The sequence below is a fragment of the Sus scrofa genome, chromosome 3 (genome assembly GCF_000003025.6).
Source record: "Sus scrofa isolate TJ Tabasco breed Duroc chromosome 3, Sscrofa11.1, whole genome shotgun sequence".
Classification (NCBI taxonomy): domain Eukaryota; kingdom Metazoa; phylum Chordata; class Mammalia; order Artiodactyla; family Suidae; genus Sus; species Sus scrofa.
In genome coordinates, this window is record NC_010445.4 from 71,683,898 (window position 1) to 71,697,396 (window position 13,499).

Sequence of the window (13,499 nt, forward strand, 5' to 3'; positions counted from 1 at the left end):
CAGCAGGGGAGGGAGCTTCGCACGGGTGGTTAGAACCGACCCAGAAGCCTATAAATTTGGGTATCGCAGCTTCCCACTGCCACTGGCCCAGACCACGACCTTGGGGAGCCTGTGGCAGGGAGCCCGTGGCAGGGAGCAGCACTGGAGGATGAAGGAGGCAGAGATGAGTGTTGACGTGGTCCGTTTCTGCACAGACAAGCAGAGCGTCTCCTTGCGCTCCCAAGGTGAGAAAACTGGGGCCCAGCCCTGCACAATGTTGCTCAGCTTCTCCCCTCGGCGCTGGCTCAGCCTTCAGAGTAGACCAGAGGGTGGAAGATGGGTCAGGCGAGGGCCCAGGGCTGCAGCCCACACCCAGTCTCCGTGTGAAATCTCCCCCAACCCTGGTCCTCAGGGTTGGCAGCCTGGCAAGAGAAAGATCGAATTTGAATTCAGGGGGCCTGTTTTTGGTTTTGTTTTGTTTTTGTCTTTTTAGGGCCATGCCCATGGCATATGGAGGTTCCCAGTCTAGGGGTCTAATCGGAGCTGTAGCCGCTGGCCTACGCCACAGCCACAGCAACGCGGGATCCAAACCGCGTCTGCAACCTACACCACAGCTCATGGCAAAGCTGGATCCTTAACACCCTGAGCAAGGCCAGGGATTGAACCCAAGTCCTCATGGGTACTAGTTGGGTTCGTTACCACTGAGCCATGATGGGAGCTCCCGGGACCTGGTTTTGACCCCTATCTCTGCACACGGGGCTGGACTACTGAGGCCTCAGGAGCTCTGGGCTGCTGTCTCTCCAGCTTGGAGTATGTTTCCATGTACACTCAACCCCCAGGATCCCAGGAGCAGCCCTTCTTAGGACACCCGTAGGGGGGCTTTCCGATCCAGCCCAGGGAAGCTCCAGGACTGACCCCTGTCAGCTTGTCGGGGCAGCTGCCGCCCCAAGGCTGTGAGTCTCGCTCTGGTTGGGATGCATGGAGCAAGGCTGGCCCTGGGATGCTGTGGTCAGTGTGCCTGCTGTGTCCCCTCCTCCATTCTACTTTCATTCAAACCACACCTTTGCTGTCCCCCTTGGTGCCTGGTTCTGGGCACTGTGCACATCCCCCGTCCTCTCGTAGCCTTTGCATCATACCACACCCTCCATGAGTTCCTGGCACTTGTTGCCCTGCCCCACGGTAAGCAAGGCCCGTGGCCCGTGTCCTCAGCCCCATTGGACAGGCCAGGAAGCTGGGTCCGAGGGGCTGAGCTTGTCCGGTTTTCTCCTAGACCCTGGCTTCTCTCCCGCAGGGCTGGACCCCTCGGCGGCAGTGGCTCCTGCAGCAGCCCCCAAGATGCCACGGCGTTTGCAGGCCACCGTGGCCTTTGTGGTTGTGACTGTGATCTTCTCTCTCATGGTTCTCTTCATTGTGGGTAAGCTCCTAGGGGACCTGAACCCCCCTGCCTTTCTTTCCTTCCTGCATAAGGAAGAGTCCCAACGAGTCCCAGACGCACCCCCTCTACTTCCGTGAGGGTCACTCCACCTCCAGTCCCAGGCCGAACCAGAGTTTCACCGAGACCTGTCCAAGGGGAGCCTTCCAAGAGAGGAGGCCCATGAGGGGAACTCTGAGGGGTCGTGGGTACCATTTCCCCCACCCCCTTCTGTACCCTGACTCGGGGGAGGGGCAGCCCGTTTCCCCAGGCTCAGTGCTGAGGGGATGGTGCTGGCCTGGGAACCGGTGCCTCAGTTGTGCAGAGCCCAAGACCTGCCCTTCGGAGAGTTTCCAGCCATGGTTTCAGTTGGCAGCTCCTCAGGGAGCCTGACCCTGAGTAGTCACGGGGGGTGGGGGGTGGAGGACGGGAGCCACGGCCCTGGTTGCCCAGACTCCAGGTCACACTTTTCCCTGTACCTTTAGATCCACGAGTGGGTTGCACTCTCCTCACAGAGAGGCATTTTTTTTTTTTTAATTTTATGTTTTGGCTGCCCCAAGGCATATGGAGTTCTGGGCTAGGGATCAGATCTGAGCTACAGTTTCCACCTATGCTGCAGCTGCAGCAGAGCTGGATCCTTTAACCCACTGTGCCAGGTTGGGGATGGAACCTGTGTTCTGGTGATGTTAGAAACACCATCAATTCCATTGTGCCATAGCAGGAACGCCTCTTTTTTTTTTTTTTTTTGTCTTTTTCTAGGGCTGCACCGCGGCACATGGAGGTTTCCAGGCTAGGGGTCGAATCGGAGCTGTAGCCACCAGCCTACGCCAGAGCCACAGCAACACGGGATCTGAGCTGCGTCTGCAACTTACACTACAGCTCACAGCAATGCCAGATCCTTAACCCACTGAGCGAGGCCCAGGATCGAACCCACAACCACATGGTTCCTGGTCAGATTCATTAACCACTGAACCACCACAGGAACTCCAAAAATTCCTCTTTTTAAAAAAATACAATACAATGGCTTTCTTGGAGTTCCCTGGTGGTCCAGTGGGTTAAGGTTCTGGCATTGTCACTGCTGTGGCATGGGTTCCATCCCATGGGTGCGGCCAAAAAATGGCTTTCTTGAGGTATAATAGGCACATAACAAAGTATACCTATTTAAAGCATATGGTCTGGTAGGTTTTGATGTATGTATAAGTGCGTGAAATATCATCACAATCAAGATAATGAGTATATTCAACATCCTGCGCCCAAATGTCACTTGTACGCTGTGTCGCCCTAGGCAACCACTGTTCTACTTGCTGTAATACAGGTTACTCAGCTTTTTACAGACTTTTATGTAAAAGGATGTATAGTATGTACTCTTTTTTAACCTTTATCAGTCATGTGATTGGCAAATATTTTCTCTCAGTCCATGGCTTGTATTTTCATTCTCTAAACATTTGAATTTTGACAAAATCTAATATATCAACTGTTTTTTCTTTTGGTTTTGTATCTAAGAAATCTTTGCCTATTCCAAGGTCATGTAAGTCATTCTCCTTTTGGAAATGTTATAGTTTTGGGTTTTACATTTAAGGTCTATGATTAATTTTGAGTTAATTTTTGAATAATGGGGCAAGGTATGAAGTTCACTTTGTCTTTTTGCTTATGGATATAAATTATCTCAGCACCATTTGTTGAAAAACTTATCCTTTCTCCTTGTGTCTCTAGTGAAAATCAATTGCCCATATATGTGTGGGTTCTCTCTTCTGTTCCATTGATCTAAGGCCTTCCTGGTGGCTGACTAGGCAGAGCTTTATTTTATTTTATATTTTTGTTTTTTTGGGGGGGGCCATACCTGTGGCATATGGAGGCTCCCAGGCTAGGGGTCAAATTGGAGCTGTAGCCACTGGCCTATGGCCACAGCCACAACAGTGCCAGATCCGAGCCGCGTTTTCGACCCAAGCCACAGCCCATGGCCATGCCAGATCCTTTAACCCACTGAGCGAGGCCAGGGATTGAACCTGAGTTCTCATGGATACTAGTCAGGTTCATTAGCACTAAACCATAATGGGAACTCTAAGGCACAGCTTTATAAATAGGGCCAGAATCCCCCCAGAAAGTGCCCTTGCTTACGTGGGTTCTTCCCCATATCCCTGAAAGGAGGCTTGGCCCCGCACCATGAATGTCTGAGCCTATGGCCTAGCTCATGATGCACGAATGATGATGGTAGGACCAGAGGCAGCTGCAGGTACGTTTGGTGGGAAGGGGCTACAGAGTTTCTTTGAATAACCCAATGACCAAGGACTTTCACTCAGGTCCCCCACACCCTCAATCAGTTCTTTAGCGACCCTTGCTCCCAGGAACACTGGGGGTGCCAGCCTTTAAAAGGCTTTTGCTCAGGGCTGTATTTCCTGGAGGACTTCCGCCACAGCCTTGTGAATTGAGCACAGCGCTCCCTCCAAGGGCATCAATTTGATTTTATTTCTGTTCCTCCCCTCACCTCCCGGGGATTTGTGATCAGAAAATTTCTATTTGTGGCTACGTGGTTTTTGGGAAGTAACAAGGGTGAATCGAGAGGCTTCATGCTTGGTGTACAAATAGAGTGGAAGACTACATCTGGGCTTTATTCATACCTATTTTCTTTACCATGATGACTCGTCATAATGGTGAAATTTCAGTGGAGTTAAACCTCAACAGGTGTCAATGGTACAATCAGTTATTTTGGGGAGTTCCCATTGTGGCTCAGTGAGTTAAGAACCCAACTAGTATCCATGAGGATGTGAGTTCAATCCCTGGCCTCACTCAGTGGGTTAAGGATCCGGCGTTGCTGGAAGCTGCTGCATAGGTCACAGATGTGGCTCAGATCAAGTGTTGCCACGGCTATGGCATAGGCCTGCAGTTGCAGCTCCGATTCAATCCCTAACCTGGGAACGTCCATATGCTGCAGGTGCCGCCCTTAAAAAAATTTTTTTTTTCAAGTTATTTCAGTTATTTTCAGGTTCAGTTACAGTGGCACAATAATCCCGTAGGCAAGTATGTTAGTCCTTCTGCTCCCCAGGTCATTTGGCAGAGCTAAGGAGGCCTTTATTTCATTTTGGGGTTTACATTCGTGGGTGGCCTATCCCCAGGGTCTAGGTGGCTACAGGGAGCAGCAGGCTGTTTGAGGAGAGCTCAAGACTAGGGTGTAGACATTTCCCTTGGGAATTTTAAGATCACTCTGGTTGGCCTGTGTCGTGAATGCTTCCCTGTGTAACGGGGTCTCTTTGGCTGCTTCCTCCTTTTCCTCCCTCCAGATCCCTACCATGCTGTCAGGGGGGCGGAGCTCCAAGAGGCTATCCAGATGTTTAAAAGACAGCAGAATTCCAGCACCTACCATGTGGAGATCGAGAAGTTGAGCTGCAGAGTGGACAATGTCAGTTCTGAGCTCCAGCTGCTTGGTGGTCATCTAGAAAACGCCAGCGCTGACATCCAGGTGGTCAAAGGCGTCCTAAAGGATGCCAGCACCTTGAGTGTTCAGACCCAGGTGTTAAGGAGTTCCTTGGAGGGGACCACTTTTGAGATCCAGAGGCTAAAGGGAGATCTGGAAGAGGCACAGGCATTAAATTCCCAGGCCCAGAGTTTCTTAAAAAGCAGCTTAGAAAACACTAGCACTGAGCTCCACGTGGTAAGCGGAGGCTTAGAAAATGCCCACATGGAGATCCAGGTGTTGAAGGCTGGGCTGGAAATGGCAAATGCTCAGGCCAAGATGGCAAACAGTAGTTTAAAAAATGTTGATGCCCAGATCCATGTGTTGAGAGGCAGTCTGGATGGGATCAATGATTTAAGGACCCAGTATCAGGTTTTGAGAAGCAGCTTGGAAGGCGCCACTGCTGAGATGCAGAGGCTAAAGGGAAGTCTGCAAAATGCAAACGCTCTCAGCGCCCAGACCCAGACCTTCCTAAAAGGCAGTTTAGACAACACCAGTGCTGAGATCCAGGTATTAAGAGGTCATCTGGAAAAGGCAAGCAGTGAGATTCACTTGTTAAAAAGAGATTTGGAAACTGTCACGGCCCAGACCCAAATAGCCAACAGTCACCTGGAGCAGACAGATGCTCAGATGCATGTGTTCAAAACAGACCTGGAAAGCACCACTGCCTTAAAAGCCAAGATTCAGATGTTAAATGATCTTTTGAGAAATGCCAGCCAAGAGATACAGACCCTAAAACGAGGACTGAAGGATGCCACGGCCTTAAATTCCAAGGCCAGAGTGTTGGAGAGAAATCTGCAGGAGGCCAGGGCCGAGATCCAGAAGTTAAAAGGGGATTTAGAGAACACCAAAACCCTGGCTACGAGAATCCAGGAGGAGCAGAGGCGACTGGAGGCCCTCCATGTGCCCTCTGCTTCACAGGAGCAGCTCCAGAGGACCCAAAGTAAGTGGCAGGGGGCGGGAGGGAGGCGTGCGGGGGAGGGTAAAGTCTCCTGGCCTTTGGGCTTTTTGCTTACTTCAACATGGACCCCCTCGTGGGATGCATGGGAAGGCGTGTGGGTGCTGGAGAGGGGCCAGATCCCACCAAAGGCCGCATGATCCCTGCTCTCTAACTGCTTATCATTTGGCTAGAGTGACAAAACAAACATTTAGGAGACAAGCGATGTCTGGTGGAGGTGTATATTGGGGACAGAGTGTGCCAGTGGGACCAGACAGCTTTATTTCTACTCCCCACTAGCCCCGATGCTGTGCCTTTGCTCAAGGGGTTCACCTCTGAGTTCCACTTTCTTCATCTGCAGAGCAGGGAGAAAAACATTTGCTTCACAGTGAGGTTCAAATTAATTAACCCAGATAAAGCACTGAACAAAGTCCCCAGCATTCATGTGTCCATCTGACAAAAACATTTTTGAGGCCCTGGTATGTGTCAGGGCCATAAAGATGAACAAGATGCGACGCCTACCCTTGAAACTCACCAACAGTGGAGCAGCCCTGCGTGAAAGACATGTGGAGAGGAGCTGTGATGGGAGCAGGTCTCAAAACTGGAAACAGGAGGAGCAAAAAGAGGCGAGAGAAGGGATCTTCTGGGGGCCGATGTCCTCTGGTGTGGAAAAGGATCTTCCAAAGGGGGGAAGAAATCTTTTGGGGAAGAAAGGATCAAAAGATGTTCTGATGGGAAGATGGCCCTTGAACTGAGTCCCACAGGACCAGTAGGTGGTGGCCAAGCAGATAAGATAAGGGAGCAGCAGGTCACAGGCATGAAGATGTGAACTGGAGTTCCCATTGTGGCTCAGTGATAACAAACCCAACTAAGATCCATGAGAATGCGGGATCTATCCCTGGCCTCACACAGTGGGTTAAGGATCCAGTGGCATTGCTATGGCTGTGGCAGAGGCCGGCAGCTGCAGCTCTGATTTGATCCCTATCCTGGGAACTTCCATATGCTGAGGGTGTGGCCCTAAAAAAAGTTAAAAAAAAATTGGAGTTCCTGTCGTGGCTCTGTGGTTACATGTGTGAGGACAAAGTTTCGATCCCTGGCCTTGCTCAGTGGGATAAGGATCTGGCATTGCTGTGAGCTGTGGTATAGGTCGAAGACGTGGCCTGGATCCCCCACTGCTGTGGCTGTGGCATAGGGTGGCAGCTGCAGCTCTGATTAGACCCCTAGCCTTGGAACCTCCATATGCCACAGGTGCCCCCCCCCAAAAAAAAAAAGTTAAAAAAATATAAACCATGAGGTTCAGGAAACTTCAGGCTGTCCTGTTGACTGGATTGTGGCCAAGAGGGCAGCTGATGAAGCTCAGGCTGAAAGCACAGTAGACGGGGGCCAGAGTGGTGGCTTTCAAATGACTTTGAATGAAAACTCAGCATGAAATTCATTTTACATTGTGACCCAGTATAATGGTGTGTCTCTCTCTCTCACACACACACACACACACATTCCAAAGAGTAAAACATTTACCACATGACTGTGATCTGATATTTTATAATCTATTCTTTTTTTCTGTCTTGTGTGTGTGTGTGTGTGTGTGCACGCGTGTGTGTCTTTTTAGGGCCTTACCTGCAGCATATGGACGTTAACTTCCCAGGCTAGGGGTTCGAATCAGAGCTGCAGCTGCTGGCCTATGCCACAGCCACAGTAACGCCAAATCCAAGATGTGTCTGCAACCTATACCACAGCTCATGGCAACGCCAGATCCTTAACCCACTGAGCAAGGCCGGGGATGCATGACCACTTTGTATTTCTGTAAAAAAGTGTTTTTTATATGAACCCACTGCTAACATTTTAGTGAACTTCCTTAAGAGGTTTTTTTCTAGATTAGGATAGGCTTGATCTGAAGATGTGAGTAAAAGGCACCAGCAAAGAGGGAGGAGGTTAAAGGAGAGAGAGAAAGAGTTGGGGAGATGGTGTTGGATGGGGGAGAGAGGGAGAGGAGAGAATGAAACACACGGACAAGTGACTGGCCTTGAAGGGTTGGGACAGTACTTGAACCTCTGAGGCTGGAAGGAGGAGGTGTGGAAGCAGATGTTCACCCAGGTTTGCAGATGTGGGCCCAGGAAACTGAGGGAGATGATATTTAGTGGTGTCTCTGCAGGTAGAGCAGGAGGTGAGAGAGGAAGGAGGGAGCTGGGAGAGAGGGTGATTTGGAGCAGCTGCTGAAGAGGTGGGGCTGACAAATGAGGGGCTTGGCAGACAGCACTGAGGACCCATGCTGCCCTGTCCCCTGTCTGGCAGAAGCCTAGAAGTCTTTTCTTTGTCTTGTTTGGGCCGCATCCGGCCTATGCCAAATCCACAGCAAGGTGGGATCCAAGCCGCTTCTCTGACCTACACCACAGCTCACAGCAACGCCAGATACTTAACCCATTGATGGAGGCCAGGGATGGATCCCTCATCCTCATGGATACTAGTTGGGTTCCTAAACCACTGAGCCAAGATGGGAACTTCCTTTTTTTTTTTTTTTTGGTACGGTAAGTCTTCCTTCGTTTTTGCTTTTTAGGGCCGAACCCAAGGCATATGGAGGTTTCCAGACTAGGGGTGCAGTTGGAGCTACAGCTGCTGGCCTACACCACAGCCACAGCAATGCAGGATCCTTAATTCGCTGAGCAGAGGCCAGGGATTGAACCCGCAACTTCATGGTTCCTAGTCGGATTTGTTTCCACTGTGCCATGACGGGAACTCTGGAAGACTTCCTTTCCTAATGCCTCTCCTATGTCCTCCTGCTGTCCTCCTAACTCCCTCCTATGTCTTGCTACTGCTTTGGTGTTGACGAGTGTTTCTCTACCTTGGGTACACAATGGAATAATCCAGTGAGCTTTTAAAAATGATGCCTGGAACCTCCCTCCAGAACGCTGACTTTTCTTTGAAGGGGTCTGGAATGCAGCCTGGGCAGCAGAGTTTTTTTTTTTTTTTTGAAAGCTCCTTAGAAGTTCCCTGGTGGCCTAACAGTTAAGGATCTGGCATTGTCACTGCTGTGGCTTGGGTTTGATCCCTGGCCTGGGAACTTCCACAAGCCTTGGGTGAAAAGATAAAAAAAAAAAAAAAAAGAAGAAAATTCCCTAGGTGGCTCCCATGGGTAGTCAGGGCTGAGAACCATTAGTTTAACTTTTTTCTGAATGGGCCAAATAGTGGGTATTTTGGGCTTTTTTTTTTTTTTTTTTTTTGTCTTTTGAGGCCCGCACCCGTGGCATATGGAGGTTCCAATGTAGGATCTGAGAGGCATCTGCAACCTACACCACATCTCGTGGCAACGCCAGATCCTTAACCCACTGAGCAAGGCCAGGGATCGAACTTGCAACCTCATGGTTCCTAGTCAGATTCATTTCTTCTGAGCCATGACAGGAACTCCCTATATTTGGCTTTTGACTGAACAGTCTCTGTTGCAACATCTCTGCTGTTGCAGTGATAAATCAGCCAAAGACAATCTGTAAATTAAAGGGTGTGGTTGCATTCCAATAAAACTTTATTTATAAAAAAAAAAGCTGCTGTCCAGCTACAGCTTGCAGATCCTTGGTTTAGACCACTATTTCTCAGACTTTGGAGCGTATCAGAATCCCCTGGAGACTTTGCCCCTGTAGTTTTGGGCATCAGGCATTCGCTTGTGACCCTCAGTGGTCAGTCCCTGGAGAGCTCAGGATCCATAGCCAGCCCCTGGTTCTCTCTCCTCCCCACCTTTGCTCCAGATCAACTTCTCCAGCTGATCCTGCAAGGCTGGAAGCCCTACAATGGGAACTTATACTACTTTTCTCAAGTCAAGAAGTCTTGGCAGGAGGCTGAGCAGTTCTGCGTGTCTCAGGGAGCCCACCTGGCCTCGGTGACCTCCGAGGAGGAGCAGGTCAGCGCTGTGGGCTTGGGGGAGGGATCAGAGACTTGGGTGGTTCGGCCTTCCCCTCCTGGAGTGGGCATGGCAGAGACTTTTGTGTCTCCTCTGTCAGCCGAGGAGCAAATATTTACTGAGTTCTGGTGAGCATTCTGCACTGGAGTTACAAGCACAGACAAAAAACCCCAAGGTCCCCAGTGACTGAGGGAGACACCCAGGGAGTCAGCAAGGAGGGAGGCAAAGGGAGGGGGCACCAGGGGACTGCTCCTCACATGCTGGGTGCATACGTCCCTACCTGGTCCCTCGTTTCCCTCTCAGGCGTCCTCTCTAATGTCAATATTGATTGGTTTTTTTGTCTTGTTTTTTCCAGGGCTGCACCTGCGGCACATGGAGGTTCCCAGGCTAGGCGTTGAATCAGAGTTGTGGCCGCCAGCCTATGCCACAGCCACAGCAATTCGGGATCTGAGCTGCATCTGCGACCTACACCACAGCTCACGGCAACGCCGGATCCTTAACCCACTGAGTGAGGTCAGGGATCAAACCCTCAACCCCATGGTTCCTAGTCGGATTTGTTAACCACTGAGCCACGACAGGAACTCCTCAATCTTGATTTTAATGTCAGTTCATCTAATGGCTGCAGAAGGCTTGAGGACAAACAAAGGCAATATAGTCCCAGAGGGGTCCATATGCCAAAAGCTATCAGAATTGACTAGACTATTGACCACTGAAGTTTGGTCAAAGTTAACTGACAGACCTGCCCATTCCTTGTGGTTCTCCTGAGACTGTTCTTGAATGTCTGGCAAAGGACATGCTATTTTGTAAAACATGTCAACTTTTTTTTTTTAAATTTTTTATTTTTAGGGTCGCACCTGCAGCATATGGAGTTTCCCAGGCTAGGGGTCTAATTGGAGCTACAGTTGCTGGCCTACACCACAACCACAGCAACATGGGATCAGAGCTGTATCTGTGACCTACGCTGCAGCTTGTGGCGATGCCGGATCCTTAACCCACTGAGCAAGGCCGGGGTTCAAACCTACATCCTCATGGATACTAGTTGGGTTCTTAACCCACTGAACCGCAACAGGAACTCCATAAAACACATCGTCTTAAAAAATTGGCCAGGTCTGTCTTTTGTCCCAGTAAAGCCACCCTCCTCATCAGGTCAACGTGGGAGAAGCTGGAGTTCCCCTGAGGGGACCTGGCTGTTGCCTAGATCTGGAAAACCGTAAGAGGCATAGGGAGGGGTTCCAGCTCCTACGGAAGAGGGGGCTTTATGCCCCCAGGATGAGGAAGGTTGTGGCCTGGAGTCCTCTTCCACAGAGCCTGGTGAACTCGGGTGAGAACACACAACACTGCCTTTGCTCCACAGGGCTTTGTGAAACAGTTCACGAGTTCCTCTTACTACTGGATTGGCCTCACTGACAGCGGTTCTGAGGGCATCTGGCGATGGACCGATGGGACACCATTCAATAATGCACAGAGCAGACGGTGAGTTCAGCCACTGTCTGGTGCCTTCCCAGGCACTGTCTTGGACAGGTCTGGCTAGGGACTCCTGTGTGTCTCTGTCCTGGGTGTGTATGCCTGCCCAGTAAGTGTTAGTGTTCTTTGCGATACACGTGTATGATGTGTGCATGTGTGATGTGAGTATGAGGTGTGTGTATACATGACTGTGTGCATGATGTATGTGTGTGTGTGGTATGTGTTTGATATGTGGGTACACTAGCATAGTTGTGATCCAAACCTGGACCGCTCTACAGGGGTGTCAGAACAGGACAGGTGGCGTTTCTGTCGTGGAGCAGTGGAGGCGAATCTGACTAGGAACCATGGGGTTGCGGGTTCGATCCCTGGCCTCGCTCAGTGGGTTAAGGATCCGGCATTGCCGTGAGCTGTGGTGTAGGTCGCAGACATGGCTCGGATCCCATGTTGCTGTGGCTCTAGCGTAGGCCTGTGGCTGCAGCTCCAGTTGGACCCCTAGCCTGGGAACCTCCATAGGCTGTGGGTGCAGCCCCAAAAAGACAAAAAAAAAAAAAAAAAAAAAAAGAACAGGACAGGTGTGGGGCTGGCAGGCAGCCTGTCGGTGGGTCTTGCTGTTCTGTTTTTGTTTGTTTTTGCCTATCCTATCCCCTCCTCCCTAGGGCTGGTCCCAAGGAGCCCTGCCCCTGTCCAAAGGTATCTGAATATGAATTCTGGGGTGGGGACTTGCAGATGTAGACACCCCTCCAATGCCTCTATTCTCAGTAACTAGGGACAACCTCAGCATGGCCACCCTCAGGGCCCCTCGGACCTGTCCTGGGCTATCAGGGGATGAGGGATCCGTGTCACTCCAGCTCCTTATGCCACAGCCGGGGGAAGGGACACTTCCTTCATCCAGCAGAATGAAGCCCTCTTGTTTCCAGGTTTTGGAGCGAGAATCAGCCAGACAACTGGAAACACCAGAACGGGCAGAGGGAAGACTGTGTCCAGATCCAGCAGAAGTGGAATGACATGTACTGCACAGCCCTCTTCCAGTGGGTCTGCAAGAAGCCCCTGGACCGAATGTAGCCTGAGGGCAGCAGGGAGCTGAGACCCTTCTCCAAGACACGCGGGAGCTCGTGAACTCAACTTGTTCTCTGGGGTCTTCCATTCGGTCTTTGTTTTTCCTGCCCTGTCCTTTAAAAAAAAAAAAACTTTCCAATGTGTTTACATCATATGACCCGGCATAATCAACAGCTCCTCAAGGCAAGGGCCTTGTTGTGCTCTGTATCTCCTGGGCAACCAGCACAGGCCTGTCAGACAGCAGGTCCTTAATAAATGCTCGGACGAACGAAAGTTTGGACTTGTCTCTGCGACAGCCATCACACCTGCTTCTCCCTGGATTGATTTTTCTTTCCCTCAGGGGCCCTTCCATGAAACAAGCATAGCTTTGTTTAAGGGCTTTAGGCTAGAAACTTTTAGTTGGTTTGCTGAAAAACAGCTGAGGTTGCAAACAAACTGCAGGGACTTGGTAGGGGTGCAAATTTCCGGGAAGTCACAGCCACCTCAGGTGTTCCCTGCCCTTCCTTTGCTGCAGATGAGGCCGGAGCTGGATTTTCCCAGCCTTTTTTTTTTTTTTTTTTAATTGTAGTTGCTTTACAATGCTGTGTTATTTTCTGCTGCACAGCAAAGTGATTCAGTTGTACACATACCCATTTTCATACAGGTTGTCACAGCACACTGAATAGAGTTCCCAGTGCTATACTGGCTTATTCAGTCATATCTCTTTGACCATCCATTCCATATAAAATTGTGTGCATTTATTATTCCCAAACCCCCAATCCATCTCTCCCCTCCACCTTTCAGTAACCATAAGCTTGTTTTTGAAGTCTGAGTCTGTTTCTGTTTTGTAAAGAAATTCATTTGTATAATTTTTTTTAGATTCCACATATAAGTGATATCATATGGTATTTGTCTTTCTCCTCTGACTTACTTCACTTAGCACGATAATCTCTAGGTCCATCCATGTCGCTGCAAATGGCATTATTTCATTCTTTTTTATGGCTGAGTAGCCTTCCATTGCATATGTGTACCACAACTTTTTTTTTCCTTTTTTTCTTTTTTTTCTTTTTAGGGCTGCGCTTATGGCATATGGAGGTTCTCAGGCTTGAGGTCTAATCGGAGTTATAGCTGCCAGCCTACACCACAGATGCAGCAACACCAGATCCAAGTCGCGTCTGTGACCCACACCACAGCTCATGGCAATGCCGGATCCTTAAACCAGCTGAGCGAGGCTAGAGATTGAACCTGCAACCTCATGGTTCCTAGTTGGATTTGTTTCTGCTGCGCCACGATGGGAAATCTATCACACCTTCTTAATCCATTCATCTGTCGA

General features: G+C 50.0%; 1 protein-coding gene across 1 annotated transcript; it reads left to right on the forward strand.

Annotated features, from left to right (window-relative positions):
* Nucleotides 1–12,460, forward strand: CLEC4F (C-type lectin domain family 4 member F). The gene is made up of 6 exons (XM_021087395.1): nucleotides 1–224; nucleotides 1,271–1,393; nucleotides 4,669–5,784; nucleotides 9,516–9,667; nucleotides 11,022–11,140; nucleotides 12,049–12,460. Exons 1-6 carry the CDS (start codon nucleotides 149–151, stop codon nucleotides 12,191–12,193), a joined length of 1,731 nt encoding a protein of 576 aa, XP_020943054.1. The 5' UTR covers nucleotides 1–148; the 3' UTR covers nucleotides 12,194–12,460.